This window comes from Lissotriton helveticus, chromosome 1_1 (assembly GCF_964261635.1).
Source record: "Lissotriton helveticus chromosome 1_1, aLisHel1.1, whole genome shotgun sequence".
NCBI lineage: Eukaryota > Metazoa > Chordata > Amphibia > Caudata > Salamandridae > Lissotriton > Lissotriton helveticus.
The window spans coordinates 2,078,960,791-2,078,978,246 of NC_136057.1; the positions used below are offsets into that span (position 1 = coordinate 2,078,960,791).

Genomic DNA, 17,456 nt, shown 5'->3' on the forward strand with positions numbered 1-17,456 from the left:
TGTAATGCCCCCAGTGGTCTGTACCAGTTTAAGGTTGGCCCTGGTCCGGTGTGCCCCCCACGACATGGACTCATTCAAGGTTACACCTAAGTAATCGAAGGTGGAGACTCTTTCCAACCGTGCCTCTCCCAGCAGTGGATTCGGGCGCAATTTTTTACTTGGATTCAGGACCATGAATTTTGTTTTTCCAGCATTAATTTCTAGGCCCCTATCCATACAAAAGGCCACGAAAGAATCAAGGATCCGCTGGATCCCCATTGGGGTTTTGGACAGCAGCAGGGTGTCATCTGCAAACATAATTGCAGGCACCCTGCTGCCGTTCAATTTCGGAGCATCAGTGTGTTCAATGCCATTCAAATGGGCGATTACCCCGTTGACAAAGAGGCAGAACAGGGTCGGTGCGAGCACACAGCCCTGCCTAACCCCCCTGTCAACGGGGAATCTGTCCGTCAACTCCCCCGACTTTCCACACCGCACCCTGGCATAGTTGTTGTGGTGTAACCTCTGCAAGATTATTAGAATGTCCGCAGGTACGCCCATCTCGGCCAGGACCCTCCAAAGTTTGCCTCTGGGCACCAGATCAAAGGCGGCTCTTAAATCCACAAATATTGTGTATAAGCTGCCACCATCGAAAACCACTGTCCTCCAGTAAATGATGTTCAATCGGAAGACCTGGTCCACCGTTGATACTCCCTTCCTAAATCCAGCCTGGTAAGGACTAAGGACTTCCGTTTCTTCTGCCCAGTCCTGGAGCCGATTGAGCAGTACCCTCCCAAGGAGCTTCTGGGGCACATCAATCAGACTAATTGGTCTGTAATTGGCTGGAAGCAGGGGCGAGCCCTTCTTAAATATGGGAACCACCTCCGCCCCCAGCCAAGTACTTGGGACTTCCATGCCGCATAAGACTCCATTAAACAAAACGGCTAGATATGGGGCCCACACATCTGGTTCCTGCTTAAAAAGATCTCCAGGCAGGCCGTCAAGACCTGGCGCCTTGCCCGAGGCCAAACCAGCTATTGCTGCCCTAACCTCTCCCACTGTTACTAGTTCCCCCTCATATGCCCCCTGAGGACTGCAAGTATCACCCATGCTATCTCCCCCCATCGAGCTATAAAGGGTTTGAAAATGAGCCTGCCAGACCCCAGCTGCGATGTTGGGCTCAATAGCTGAAAGGAGGTTCCCCGACCCCCCATTCACTATTCTCCAGAACATTCTGTGGTCTCCCATTACAAGGGATTTGTTGAGCTCCTCCCATTGGCTCTCCTCCCATTCAATTTTAGCATGGGCAAGTACTTTTTTATATGCCCGTCTGCTTTCTCTTAGCATCTCCCCACCTGAGCCCTCCTTAATATTTCTTAGAAGTTCTTGTTTTGCTTTTTTACAGGCCGCATTATACCACATGGTTTTTGGCGCTTGCCCCCTACTTGCATTATGTGCGTTGCTATACAGGAAAGGACTCATACCCTTTATAAGATCTTCATGGGCCTGGTATAATTTACCAAGTGTTTCCGTATTGCCCCTCTCAATGTCCAGCCCTCCTACACTCTCTAGGATGGGGATTAGCCCCGCATAAAGCTTCGGGAGTTTCTCCTGGCTTGCAACTATTTTTTCCCACCTGATCCTTTTTTTGTTGTTGGCCAAAAGCAGTTCAGGTAGGTTTCCCTCACTCGCTAATATGGGTTGTTGGAGGCCAGGATGTGTGAGATCCAGTTCTAATGCGTTGTGATCACTTTCCAGCCGTTCGGTAACCCTAAAATCCCTAATGGTAGGCCAGTTGGTTATCTGTACCAGAACATAGTCCAAGCGGGATTTTCTTCCCGCTCTGTTAAAAGTTGTTCTACTAGGTACATCTGATTTAATTCGCCCATTACAGGCTCTAATTCCAAACTTTAGGGTTAGGGCTGTGATCTGCAACGCCAAGGGTGTCCAAGCCTTCTGGGGAGGAGCTTCTACCGATGGTACTGACCACCTGGCCTCTTCCTCCATCTGGAAGCCTTCTAAGAGGCCAGGCAGCGGCTCAAATTGGGAATTTAGGTCCCCCCCTACTATATAGGGTAAATCCCCGGGTATTTCAGCTAGGTAGGTTGCAAGCTCATCAATCGTAGGTGACTCCCTGGCTACTCCCACTGGCCTAGAGTAGACATTAATAAAGGCAAGTTTTACTTGATTAGGCCAGGATAGTAAGACCACAAGGATATCGTCAGATGGTACCACTAAGCGTGAAGCCTCACAGCCTAGGTGGGAAGCTACCCATGTTGTTAATCCACCAGAAGGACGGCCTTTGCACTCCCACCTGGCCGGGATAAAAAAGGACTGGTATCCCTGATGGGTATGTTCCTCCCTGGCCCAGGTCTCCTGGAACATGCACACATCCCCTGTCTCAATGTATGCAACCCAGTCTGGGGTAGACAGCTTGTTGACAATTCCAGCCACATTCCAGCAGATAAGTCTCAGATGCTCTGTATCAGGCGTCACGGGAAGGGGAATATTGGATTGAGCCGGCTCAGTTTGATCATAGTTGGTTACAACGGGTACAATTTCTGTAGTGGCTCCAACTGGCTCGGGAGAATCACTAAAGCCATTTTCCGTGATCATAGTTTCCGGGGCTTTATTTGTAAACAGTCAATCAACCCCTTCCAACCCCCCCAAACAGTTAAACCGATTATAATGGAAGAAGGGGGTATCCGGCAGTTGGTTAACTGGACGTATAGCATGTTCCCGATATCTAGGTCTCCGCTCTACCCTTGTCCAGTTGCCTTGTTCTGGCTCATGGTACATACGGGTGGGGGGGAAGAAAAAGGAGACTGGCAGGGACTGAATAGTGGAGTCCAGTGATCTATTCGTCCCTGCACAAATGTGTAGAACTGTGCCTGGGTCACGGAAGGAGACAATAATACAATCCCCCATGATTGTTTTCCTCGTCCTCCCCAGCCAAGGTACCCTTCTAACCATGGTGATCTCATTATTAAAATGAGGAGGTAAGGGCCTATTCCAGTTAAGCCACTTGATGACTTTCCTCTTGAGTGTTATAAAATTTTCTTTTTCACCACTTTCCAGGGAAGGGGCACCCGCCAGTACTACCATAAAGCTATTGGCTTCCGGGGGCAAATCCGGTCTCCGAGTTCTAGGTGCAAGCCTCCCTTCCTGAGGGGGGGGAGAGCTGGCATTGGGTTGGGCTCTATGGGTTGTGCCAAGGGATGGTCCATGTGTGGCTGCTACTGCTAGCTCAGGAGGGGCAGTATTAGGGCTGCTCAATGGGGGTGGTAGTTGAATAGACATAAGTGGTGGCAAGGGAGCGACTACGGGGGAGCCCTGCATAGGGCCCACATTGGGGTTGGATGGTAGTGAACGGGGAGGGAACCTTGCAGAGGGATTTTGCCCTGCCGCTTTATTCTGTTTGCTAGTCGCAGCATTCAGACTCACTAGGGTAGCTTCTAGGGTAGTAAGCCTGGTATCTAATTTTTTTAGGCTCTCGCTGATAGGCGTCAAAAGTGATTTTAGTAAAAATTCTATGCTCCCGAGAGTTACAGCAGGAGATGATGTATTAGATTGGGTGTTCCCTACGTCACTGTTAGCAACGGCAGTAGATGTATTGTTACTCTTGGGGGGAGCGGCTACTTGTACCTTCGCTTTGGGCCTATCAGGGGAGTGCACTGGTTTATGATTTTTCCCAAAATCAGAGTGAGGAGTTTTGATTTTCCCCTGCCCACCCCTTGTCTTTCTTCTACGCTGGTTGGGTGGAGGGCCGTGTATCTCTGCCACCACGGACTGCTTAGGCTTGGTTTTCTTAATTTTAGCTACCGGGGATGTTAAAATAATCAGATCAACCGTTGTATTACTGTCGGTTGATGGAGGGGTAACTTCCATGGACTGATCAAAAAGTGTGGCAGAATTAGGAACAGAATCCCGTAGGAGTAAAGGAACGTCCTCTTGGTTTGATATAAGCGGTGTGCCCTGACGGGGACTTTCCTCTTGGAAGATAGGGTAGGGGATTATTTCACTAATAGGTCGATTTTTCATAGACTCGATGGAGCGACGGCGCTCGCCCCTACGCTTCTCTAGGGAGCTTTCTTTTCCCCCTTCCCCCTTCGCTGGTTTGAAGAAATTATCCAGGGGCCCATTAAGGCTACCCCCTGCCCTTGATGGAGTTCCTCCTTGGGCCGTTATAGACATAGCGGGGTCCTGTAGCACAATTCGGCTGGGTTCGGGGGGTGAAGGCGAAAGAGAGTGGGCCCAGCCCGGCCTCCTTCGGCCCCGGACGGCCACAGACGGTCCCGCCCTTGTCCCGGGCTTAACCCGGGCGCTCCCGCGCAGCGTGTAGATCTCGTTCTTATAGATGTATTAAGAGGCAGGTGGAGCTGGGCGGGGCGGTCAGGGAGAGCGGGCCAGCTGGAACGGCCTGTGCAACCCGGGACTCCTGGGAGATTGAGTCCGGGTTGCTGCTCGCAGCCCTGTCACACACTCACCGCCCAGCGAAGCACAGCCTCCGTTCACCCCCTTCTGCGACGCGGGACCCGCGGAGCGGGTTCCGCTAGCTGTGGGCACAAAGGTCCAAAGTCCGAGGTCAGCGGCTGGAGTGCAGGCGTCCTTGAGAGAGTCCCGGTGGAAGGTGCAATCAGGGCGGAATATGAGGCAGGTGGAGCTGGGCGGGGCGGTCAGGGAGAGCGGGCCAGCTGGAACGGCCTGTGCAACCCGGGACTCCTGGGAGATTGAGTCCGGGTTGCTGCTCGCAGCCCTGTCACACACTCACCGCCCAGCGAAGCACAGCCTCCGTTCACCCCCTTCTGCGACGCGGGACCCGCGGAGCGGGTTCCGCTAGCTGTGGGCACAAAGGTCCAAAGTCCGAGGTCAGCGGCTGGAGTGCAGGCGTCCTTGAGAGAGTCCCTCACACCCTCTCACCCTCTCACCCTCACACACCCTCACCCCCCCACCCACCCTCTCACACACACACACACACACACCCTCACCAGCATAGCATAACAAAACAAAACATAGCATAGCATAACAAAACAAAACATAGCATAGCATAACAAAACAAAGCATAGGATAGCAAAACAAAACCTAGCATAGCAAAACAAAACATAGCATAGCAAAGCACAACAAAGCATAGCATAGCATAACAAAACACAACAAAACAGCATAGCACAATAAAACATAGTATAACAAAACAGCATAGCATAACATAACAAGCATAGCAAAACAAAACATAGCATAGTAGAACAAAACATAGCATAGCTTTACAAAACACAACAAAACATAGCAGAACAAAACATAGCTTAACATAACAAAACATAGCATAACATAACATAGCATAGCATAACACAACAAAACAGCATACATAACAAAACATAGCATTGCCAAGCATAGCAAAACAGCATAGCATAACAAAACACAACAAAACAGCATAGCATAACAACAGCATAGCATAACAAAACAAAGCTTAGCATAGCATAACAAAACATAGCATAACAAAACATAGCATAACAAAACATAGCATAGCAAAACATAGCATAGGAAGACAAAGCATAGCATAATAAAACAAAACAAAGCATAGGATAGCAGAACTAAGCATAGCACAACAAATCATAGCATAGGATACCAAAACAAAACATGGCATAGCATAACAAAAATTAGCATAAAATAACAACACATAGCATAACAAAACACAACACATAGCATAACAAAACATAGCAAAACACAACAAAACATAGCATAGCTTAACAAAACACAACAAAAGATAGCAAAGCAAACAAAACATATTAACATAGCAAACATAGTATACCAAACACAACAAAACATAGCATAACAAAACATAGCAGAGCAAAGCATAGCATAATAAAGCACAACTAAACATAGCATACATAACAAAACATAGCATAGCATTGCAAAGCATAGCAAAACATAGCATAGCATAACAAAACACAAGAAAACATAGCATAGCATAACAAAACACAACAAAGCATAGCATAGCATAACAAAACACAACAAAACAGCATAGCATAACAAAGCACAACATAGCATAGCATAACAAAACAAAACTTAGCATAGCATAACAAAACAGCATAACAAAGCATAGCATAACAAAACAGCATACAAAAATAGCATAACAAAAGAGCATATCAAAACAAAGCATAGCATAACAAAACATAGCATTGCCAAGCATAGCAAAACAGCATAGCATAATAAAACACAACAAAACAGCATAGCATAACAACAGCATAGCATAACAAAACAAAGCTTAGCATAGCATAACAAAACATAGCATAACAAAACATAGCATAGCAAAACATAGCATAGGAAAACATAGCATAATAAAACACAACAAAACATAGCATAGCATAACAAAGCATGGCATAACAAAACAAAGCATAGGATAGCAAAACTAAGCATAGCACAACAAATCATAGCATAGGATACCAAAACAAAACCTGGCATAGCATAACAAAAATTAGCATAAAATAACAAAACATAGCATAACAAAACACAACACATAGCATAACAAAACATAGCAAAACACAACAAAAGATAGCATAGCAAACAAAACATATTAACATAGCAAAACATGGTATACCAAACACAACAAAACATAGCATAACAAAACATAGCAGAGCAAAGCATAGCATAATAAAGCACAACTATACATAGCATACATAACAAAACATAGCATTGCAAAGCATAGCAAAACATAGCATAGCATAACAAAACACAACAAAGCATAGCATAGCATAACAAAACACAACAAAACAGCATAGCATAACAAAGCATAGCATAGCATAACAAAACAAAACTTAGCATAGCCTAACAAAACATAGCATAACAAAGCATAGCATAACAAAACAGCATACAAAAATAGCATAACAAAAGAGCATATCAAAACAAAGCATAGCATAACAAAACATAGCATAACAAAACATAGCATAGCATAAGAAAACATAGCATAGCATAACAAAGCATAGCATAGCAAAAAACAACAAAACATAGCATAGCATAACAAAACACATCAAAACAGCATAGCATAACAAAGCATAGGATAGCATAACAAAACATAGCATAACATAACAACACATAGCATAACAAAACATAGCAAAACACAACAAAACATAGCATAGCAAAACAAAACATATAATAGCATAGCACAACATAGCATACCAAACACAACAAAACCTCGCATAGCATAACAAAACATAGCTTAGCAAAACAAAGCATAGCATAATAAAACACAACAAAACATAGCATAGAATAACAAAGCATAGCATAGCAAAACATAGCATAATATAACAAAACATAGCATAGCATAACAAAACACAGCATAGCATAACATAAATCAAAGCAAAGGATAGCAAAACATAGCATAGCATAGCATAACAAAACAAAACATAGGATAGCAAAACTTCCAGGAATTCGGTCCGGCAGGATTTGTAAAATCCTAGATGGAGTAAAATAAAAAAAAACTTCTTTTGTACCCACGATCCTCCTCTGAGTAATTTAATGTCTCTGGCTGAGGGCAGAAATAAGAGCAAGATCAGCAGGACATAGAATAAAAAGTGGAGGTTCATTTTTCTTAAGTGGGGGTAAAACAAATGAGGACAAAAAGAAAAAAAACACATAACAAATCTAAGCATAGGATAGCAAAACATAGCATAGCATAACAAAACAAAACATAGGATAGCAAAACAAAACATAGCATATCATACATCATCACTCTGCACCACCACAGCGTCACTCTGGGGCACCACAACATCACTATGTGCTACCACAGCATCACTGAACGCCACAGCATAACTTGTTTGCCATCACAACATGACTCAGCGCCACCGCAGTATCAATCTGTGCAACCATTCAACAACACCTGGTTCAAATATGTTCTCTCAATGTTTCAAGCTTTATTAAAAATGTAACAAAAAGATGTTAATATTTCACTTCTGTTCTTGGATTTTCGTCACAATAAAATACACTGAACATAATCTTCACAAAAGTTATTTACAAAACTTTAAGCTATTGCCATTATAAATTACAATAATTTTTATTTAAGTATTAATTATTGAAAAAAATGTAAAAGCCTTTGTTATTTGTAATATCAATACATGTAAGTCATGTAAATACAACACATATTGCATTACAAAAGCTATAGGTGTCACATTTGCGAAAGTTATAACTATTGGCATTGTAAATGACAAAGCTATTCCTTTCGTTATTTAAAAAAAAATTGTCATTTACAATACCAATAGCTCAAACTTTCCTAATGCGAGACCTATTGCATTGCAAATGCTTGTTTTATTTATCAATCGAAGATTGATACCTCTTAGATCAGTACATGTAAAAAACGTTATAGAAGAGGCACGGAAGCAAATGGCAGATGTTTAGCCCTCCTAAAGTAAATAGAATTTTTTTTTTTTTTTAAATGTATGCTCCATGTAAGAGCGGGTGGGGGAGCGCCAGTGAGTGCATGGTGGTGGAAAGCAACATACAAGGAAGATTGCAACACAGACAGCAAAGAGAAGCACACACTGGAGAGAGCTGGAAAACACATGGAGTGTTGGTCTAAAATAAAACATCTGAAAGAAACAGGTTAGTATTAGATTCCTTACCTTAGAATATCCCCAGGCGTCAGACTTGATCCGGAAACTTTTGCGTAACAGTACCCTTGCGCGTCGGTAGGTGTCGTCTGCGGCTCCGCGGCCGTCGTTGGCGCCGGGATGGTGTCGCCGGAGTACTTAGATGTCGCCCCTCGAGCGCTGACGTCAGTTATTCATTTTTCCGCGCCAGCAAGCGCCGATCCGGTAAAAGTTGTACCCTAGTCAATTTTTGACTAACTTTTTCAATCCTTTTTGATCATATTTCGAAGTCTCATCGACTCCGACGGTGCCGGTAGGGATGCCCGGGTTCAAACCCTGCGTCGACTGCAACCGACTGATGTCGGTTACCGACCCCCATCGCCGGTGCCTTCACTGTCTGGGCCCCGAACACGACAAGTCCTGCTCCGACTGCGTCCAAAGCTAGAGCTCCGGCAGTCAGCACTGCGCCGCTCGAGGCCCCGGTCCGCGAGGAGGTCGAGGGACCGGTCGCGGGGCTGGAGTCACCACAGTTCCGGGAGTCGTCCTCAGTCTTCGGGCTCAAAGTCCTCAGGTAAGAGGCACAAGAGGTCGAAGATGCGACATTGCTCTTCTGACTCCCCCGGACGCTCGCACGACGCGGCTGGCAGTTCGGGCGACATCGTCCCCGCGGCTTCGCCGGAGTCGCAGGCGTCGCGACCTGCTCCACACTCGCCGGTCCCTGGGCAAAACGCGACGCCGGAGGAGATCGAGGCCTTCCTTGTGGCCATAAGGTCGCTCACTCCTCCGTCGGGTTCTGCGGCGCCTTCGGACCCAGCGGTACCGACTGGGTCCCTGCGCGGGCCGGGTGCTACGGCCCCGGCGCCGCCGGGTGCTTCGGTCCCGGCGCCGCCGGGTGCTTTGGTCCCGGCGCCGCAGGGCCCTGCCGGGTCCGGCTCCGGATCCCGGTCGTCGCCGGTCGACCTTACGACCTCGCTGGCGCCGGCCCCCAGGGTGGCGCCCGTGGCGCCGTGCCAGGACGACGCCGTCCCCAGTCCTACCCTCAATTTGGGTCCGGCGTCGGAGCAGCACCTACGCTTGGAGATTTCTACTTCTACGACCCGGCCCCATCCTTTGAACCTGAGTACCAGGTGATGGGTGACTAGGGGGATTGGGAGGGGTCCGAGGACCCTCTGGCACGTGAGTGCCAGTCTTCTCAGGACTGGACAGGTGAGCTTGGGGAGGCCAGTAGTCTGGACACTTCGCCCGACACTGGTTTTGTCTCCCCTCCTACCGTGGCTACGGAGGAGGGGGCTGCCTATAGTGTGGTGCTGACACAGGCTGCCAAGGCCTTGGGCCTCGAGCTCCCCGTCGCGGCCGTGAGGACTAACCGCCTCACTGAGGTCCTTAAACCACAGGCAAGCTCGGCCCAGCTTCTGCTGCCGTTTAATGAGGCCTTGTCAGACGTTCTTCTGGGCACTTGTTCCAAGCCCGCTACAGGTCTGCCTGTGGATAGGAAGGTGGCCAGGCGCCACCGTCCGGCTCCGGGCGACCCTTGCTTCCTGTCCACCCACCCCACCCCCGAGAGTCTGGTCATCCAGGCCTCTACCTCCCAGACCGCATTCCCGTCGGTTCCCCCCGATTAGGAATCCAAGAGGTATGAGCAATACGGTAAAAAGGTATTCTCCTCCCTGAGTTTGGGGTTATGGTTAGTCAACACCGCATGCCTCTTGGGCCGTTACACCCACTCTCTGTGGGACACGGTCGTGGACGTGCTGCCACAATGTCCGGAGGAGACTCGGACTAAACTCGCCCAAGCCCTTGCGGAGGGTCGAGATGCGGCACGGTATTCCATCCGGTGTGGGCTGGATACCACGGACTCACTGGGCAGAGCGATGGCAACGACGGTGGCGATTTGTCGCCACGCCTGGTTGAGGTCCGCCAACTTTTCGGCTTATGTCCAAAACACCCTTATTGACATGCCTTTTGATTGCCGTCGCCTCTTTGGCGACAAGGCAGACCATGCGCTTGAGCGCTTTAAGGACTCCAGGGCTACAGCCAAGTCCTTGGGCCTCTCGGCCCCGCGCCAGCAAACGGCTGCCTTTCGCTCCTTTCGTGGCCAAAGAAGGGGCGCCCCCACACATCCTGCCAACCACGGGCTGCAGACTACCATCCAGCGCGGTGGCGGACGTGGAAACCGCCGTGGCGGCGGTTGGGGACAACGGCGAGGCCAGTCCATACCTACCCCTGCAGCATCCGCCTCAAAACCCTCCTAGTCCGAGCTTTCAGGCCCATGTGACGCCAGTGGAGGACAGGGTTCGCCATTACCACCTCCACTGGCGCACTGTCACATCGGACAGGTGGGTGCTGCAAATCGTCTGAAGGGGCTCCTCCCTCCCCTTCGAGGCGACCCCTCCAACCATGCCACCGCAGTACCACCGCGTGTCGGGGGATCACTTGACACTTCTACAAGAGGAAGTTACGGCCCTCTTGGCCAAGGGGGCCATCGAGCGCTTTCCTGGGCCAGAAGTAGGGTGTGGTTGTTACTCCTACTACTTTCTGGTACCCAAGAAGGGCAAAGGGGGCCTAAGCCCTATCTTGGATCTGCGGAACGTCAACGGCTTCCTCCGGAAGGAGATTTTCAAGATGCTGACACTGGCTCAGGTCTTAGCTGCCCTGGACCCGGGAGACTGGATGGTAGCGTTGGACTTGCAGGACGCTTATTTTCATATCCCCGTCCTGCCGGCCCACCGGCGTTACCTGACGTTCACGGTAGGCCACAAGCACTTTCAGTTTACCGCGCTCCCCTTCGGCCTTACCAGCGCACCACCGATGTTCACGAAAGTGATGGCGGAGGTCGCAGCTCATCTGCGCAGGTTAGTACGGGTTTCAGTCTTCCCCTACCTCGACGACTGGTTGTTGAAGGCGGACTCGCCCCAGACAGTCGTCAGCCATCTCCAGACTACGGCCGACCTCCTGCACCTGCTGGGGTTATCCATCAATGTGCCGAAGTCACACCTGTATCCCTCTCAGAAGCTCGTCTTCATCGAAGCGGTTCTAGACTCGGCGCAGTTTCAGGTTTATCCTCCCGAACAGCGGGTTCGGGATATTCAGGCTCTGATTCCGATCTTTCAGCCGTTATCCCGAGTCTCGGTCAGGTTGACGCTGCGGCTTCTGGGGCTGATGGCCTCCTGCATCCTTCTGGTGCATCACGCCCGGTGGCGGATGCGGTCTCTGCAGTGGGACCTGAAGTTTCAGTGGGCCCAGCATCAGGGCAACCTGTCCGACCATGTCTTGATCTCGGAGGGCACTGCAAGACAGTTGCAGTGGTGGCTCACGGACTGCGATTGGGTCAACGGCAGATCCCTCTCCCTACCCCACCCGGAGCACGTAGTTGTGACGGACACGTCCCTCCAGGGCTGGGGGGGCCACATGGGAGAGGCAGAGATCAGAGGCCTCTGGTCTCCGGCGGAGTCCCGGCTCCACATCAACCTTCTGGAGCTGCGGGTGATCCGCCTTGCACTGAAGGCATTCCTCCCCTCTGTCCGGGGGAGTGTAGTGCAGGTGTTCACGGACAACACCACCGCCATGTGGTACTGCAACAAACGGGGCGGGTGGGGTCGTGGACCCTATGCCAGGAGGCTCTGCGCCTCTGGCAGTGGCTGGAACATCAGGGCGTGACCCTGGTGGTTCAACACCTTGCAGGTTCCCTGAACGCTTGGGCGGACGAACTCAACCGTCGGTGCATGATGGATCACGAATGGCGGACGAACTCGGACGTGGCGCAAGGCCTCTTTCAGCAGTGGGGAGTGCCTTGGTTAGATCTATCCGCCACAGAAGAGGACGCGCAATGTCATCAGTTCTGCACGTTGGAATTTCCAAGGCGGCACTCGCTCGGAGACGCTTTGCGGCGCAAGTGGAGCTGCGGTCTGTTGTACGCCTTTCCGCCTATACCACTTCTGCCCAGAGTGCTGAAGAAGATAAGGCGCGACCGGGCCCAAGTTATCCTTGTGGCTCCAGACTGGGCACCAAGATATTGGTATCCAGAGCTACTCAGCATGTCTGTCGATCCCCCGATTCGTCTGCCTCTTCAGGAGGACCTTCTGTCGCAGCAGCAGGGGACGGTTCTCCACCCAAACCTGTCCAGTGTCCACCTCCATGCTTGGAGATTGAGCGGCGACAGTTGAGGCTATTTGACTTGCCTCCTGAAGTTTGTAATGTGATTCTGGCTACCAGGCATCCCTCCACAAAGTCGGTATACACCTGCCGGTGGAACAGATTTGTGGCATGGTGCACAGCAAAGGCTGTGGATCCACTCTCTGCCCTCCCCTTTCTGAGGTTCTCCTCTTCCTTCTTTCTCTTGCCCAGCAGGGCTCTGCTCTGGGCACTATCAAGGGCTACCTTTCCACCCTTTCCGCCTTCTTGAGGCTACCTGATCAGCCTTCTTTGTTCAAGTCCCCGATTGTTAATAGATTCTTGAAGGGCATCACTCATATGTCCCCCCCTGATCCTTTCGTGATGCCCCAGTGGGACTTGAACCTGGTTCTGACTTACCTGATGTGCGCTCCCTTTGAGCCGCTTCATAACTGTTCTCACCGTCTTCTTACACTTAAGACTGCTTTCCTGGTTGCCATCACCTTTGCCAGGAGAGTGAGTGAGCTCCAGGCTCTTTCCTCTAAACCTCCTTTCCTTTCTGTCCATCCGGACAAGTTTCTGTTGCGGACAAGAGCCTCTTTCCTGCCCGAGGTAGTCACAGCCTTCCACATCGGGCAGTCCATCACCTTGCTCACCTTCTTTCCGCCTCTGCATCCCTCTAAAGAGGAAGAGCGGCTCCACCGTCTGGACCCAAAACGTGCGCTCTCATACTATCTGGATCGCACATGCCAGTTCCGGGTGGATGACCAACTCTTTGTTGGTTACGTGAGCGCTAAGAAGAGGCGGGCGGTGCACAAACGGGCCATCTCTCGGTGGGTCGTGTTGTGCATCAAGGCATGCTACTCTTTGGCTAAGAAGAAGCCTCCTGTTGGGCTGAGGGCCCATTCCACTCAGGCCACGGCGGCTACTACTGCCCTGGGCCGGGGAGTCCCCTTGCAGGACATCTGTAAGGCAGCTACGTGGGCCTCGCTGTATACGTTCGCAAGACACTACTTCCTGGACAGCCAAGTCCGGAGGGATGGCTTCTTTGGCTGTTCCGTCCTCCAGGACTTTCTGGTGGGATTATTGGTTCGCAGACCCACCACCTGGGTTGGTACTGCTGGGGTATCTATTCTTAGGTAAGGAATCTAATACTGACCTGTTTCTTTCAGATGCACAAGTTACTTACCTTCGGTAACGATATATCTGTAAAAAACAGTAGTTAGTATTAGATTCCTTACCGCCCCACCCATCCTCCCCGTTCTGCGAACCGATATCTAGGGTTAAGGTCAATCCTTTCAGGGCCCTAGTTTCATGGCACCAGTGTTGGTTTTTATCATGGCTCTGCATTTCTGGGGCAGAAAAGCTGTGTATAAGAACTGACGTCAGCGCGCGAGGACGGCTTCTAAGTACTCCGGCGTCGTCATCCCGGCACGAACGCGGAGCCGCAGACGACGCCTACCGACGCGCAAGGGTACTGCTACGCGGATGTATGACGTTACAACGCATACTTTTACAACGCCTACCATTACCACGCAATTTTTACAACGCAGGATCCATTACAACGAAGTACCATTACAATGCATGTATTTACAACGCAGGTACCTTTACAACGCATACCATTACAACGTAAGTATTGGTAAATGTATAATATTTTTTTAAATGTAAATTTAATTAAAATTAATATTATTTAATTTAATTTATTTTATTTAATTTAATTACATTAATTTAATTTAATTTAATCAATTTAATTTAATGTAATTTAAATTTAATTATATTTAATTTTTACCCTTTATTCCTTTACCCAAAAACCCAATACTGACCCTGAACCCTAAAAATACCCCTTTACCCAAAAACCCAAAACTGACCCTGAACCCTAAAAATACCCCTTTACCCAAAAACCCAAAACTGACCCTGAACCCTAAAAATACCCCTTTACCCAAAAACCCAAAACTGACCCTGAACCCTAAAAATACCCCTTTACCCAAAAACCCAAAACTGACCCTGAACCCTAAAAATACCCCTTTACCCAAAAACCCAAAACTGACCCTGAACCCTAAAAATACCCCTTTACCCAAAAACCCAAAACTGACCCTGAACATACCCCTTTACCCAAAAACCCAAAACTGACCCTGAACCCTAAAAATACCCCTTTACCCAAAAACCCAAAACTGACCCTGAACCCTAAAAATACCCCTTTACCCAAAAACCCAAAACTGACCCTGAACCCTAAAAATACCCCTTTACCCAAAAACCCAAAACTGACCCTGAACCCTAAAAATACCCCTTTACCCAAAAACCCAAAACTGACCCTGAACCCTAAAAATACCCCTTTACCCCAAAACCCAAAAATGACCCTGAACCCTAAAAATACCCCTTTACCCCAAAACCCAAAAATGACCCTGAACCCTAAAAATACCCCTTTACCCCAAAACCCAAAACTGACCCTGAACCCTAAAAATACCCCTTTACCCAAAAACCCAAAACTGACCCTGAACCCTAAAAATACCCCTTTACCCAAAAACCCAAAACTGACCCTGAACCCTAAAAATACCCCTTTACCCAAAAACCCAAAACTGACCCTGAACCCTAAAAATACCCCTTTACCCAAAAACCCAAACTTATAATATTTTTAATAAAATTATATACTTACCAATACTTACGTTGTAATGGTATGCGTTGTAAAAGTACTTGCGTTGTAAATACATGCGTTGTAATGGTACTTCGTTGTAATGGATCCTGCGTTGTAAAAATTGCGTGGTAATGGTAGGTCATTGTAAAAGTTGCGTTGTAAAGGTTGTATACCCTGCTACGCAAAACTTTCCGGATCCAGTCTGACGCCTTGGGATATTCTAAGGTAAGGAATCTAATACTAACTACTGTTTCTTACAGATATATTGTTACCGTAGGTAAGTAACTTGTGCAAGTAGTCTGCCTGGAAAGATTTCAAAAGTATATGAAGCTGAAAACCAAAGTTGCTGGTAAGTAACCTTGTATTCTTTATCCTTTTTGTTTTACTGAAACAGTTTACAGAATGATGACATTTGTTTTCCTCTTTTCACATTTCGTTATCGTTGAAAATCTGTGCTGTGCCATGTGTAAGGGTTTGCTTTTCTAGTCAATAAAAGGAAAAATGTTAAATCCTAATAACACCGAGCATTGTGATTCTAGAGACAAGCGACTCAAATGAACAGAGTTTGCCCTCAACTGTTGCTTCTCGAAGTGAAGAGGAAGAGGGAGAGATCCGGGACAGCTCCTGAAAACTCCAACACGAAAAAGAGGAGAAGCAAAGAACTGTCAAGGAAAATGTTTTGTAAACTATTTGAAATATTCGGTGAACTTTTTTTCATATAGTTACCTAGATACACATTAAGTCTGTGTAACGAAGTTCTATTAAAGTGTAAACTGTAAATGTTTCCCACTTTAGAGGCTAGGAATAATATTGCTGTATGTGCAATTTTTAAAAGGTTATATTATCTCAGGCAGTGTAGTTGTTGACTGTAATGCAGCTCTTACAGTAGACTCCATGTTTAAGTTCGTTACACATCTGTGTGAGTAGAGTAATGTACATGTTCTTCAGGACTTGTGCACCAATGCACTTTATTACATATGCAAAATATTGCCAGTGAGTAATTTGTTACGAAAATGCATTAGTTGGCCAACCAGAACCAGCTTGTAATGTATACTGTTCCAAGCCATATTACCCTCTTGCATGAGAAATGCATATGGTCTTGAGTTTCTTGTGACTCCTGTGTGAGGAACGCTAAAGGTACAATTTTCTGACATCTTCCTTTCAGCCATAGCAGCTGGGAATCTTGTTTACACCATTCATATTACCTACATGGATTTTGAATCATTTTAAAACATTTTTTTAACATGAATATGTTGAGTTTTGCACTGGCTAGAAAAGTCTTGAGTTGGACATCTGTGATCTAAATAGATTTCAAAACGTTTTTGATGTGAAACTAACCTGAGCGGCAAGTTGTTCATAATGTGTTAGGTCATGCAACGAGATTCATAAATTCCCACAAGCGCGCTGTTTCCATCGCGAAATTCAGACGGCATCTTCGGATTTTTAATAAAAGACAAATTAATATATAGTTTCACTGTCAAACATGTCTTTCAGGCAATCTTTTTTCAGTTTATAAAGAGTTTTCAATTTTTATGGAAAAATAATCTACATCTATTGTTATTATTCACTTGAATTGCTATGCAGTTTACTTCATGCATTATTTGGTAATAGTCAATATTTTAACTGAAAGCAATGTTGTGTAATTTACAATTAAAATCAAATTAAAAATGAGTAATGGCAGTGTTTCATTTGTAATAACAAAGATTGTCTATGGGTCAAAAGAGAGCTCAACTATGTAGAAAGTCCGAGGCACAACTAATCGAAAAACCTACTTGTGATCATAAAAAATATAGTGCACCAGTGAGTCTTAAAAAGGCGCAACAGGGTACCTCTAAGGTGTAAAAGATACCCATCAGTTTCCACTCGGTACTGCCCTTGTCATTGTTAGATCTGGGGGTCTCTAGTTGGCAGAGGTAGGTACCACTGTCCAAATAGGGACCCTTGCTTCCAGTCAGGGCAAGGAGATAACCCTCTGAGATAACCTCCGCTCACCCTCTAGGTAGCTTGGCGCGAACAGTCTAGGCTAACCAGAGGCAATGCGTAAAGTATTTGTACCAACACTCACAGTAACACAGTGAAAACACCACAAACTGACTCCACAACAGTTTAGAAAAATAAAGGTATTTTTAATCTAAACTACACAAGACCAAAATGACAAA

At 47.4% G+C, this 17,456-nt stretch overlaps 1 protein-coding gene across 1 annotated transcript in view; it reads left to right on the forward strand.

Annotated features, from left to right (window-relative positions):
* ZNHIT6 (zinc finger HIT-type containing 6) overlaps nucleotides 1-16,968 on the forward strand; it is a 360,433-nt gene extending 343,465 nt beyond the window's left edge. Inside the window, exon 10 of the mRNA XM_078645491.1 lies at nucleotides 15,837-16,968. Within this exon, the coding sequence (XP_078501617.1) occupies nucleotides 15,837-15,925 (89 nt within the window). The 3' untranslated portion in view covers nucleotides 15,926-16,968. The remainder of the gene's footprint in view (nucleotides 1-15,836) is intronic.
* Nucleotides 16,969-17,456: the final 488 nt, after the last annotated feature.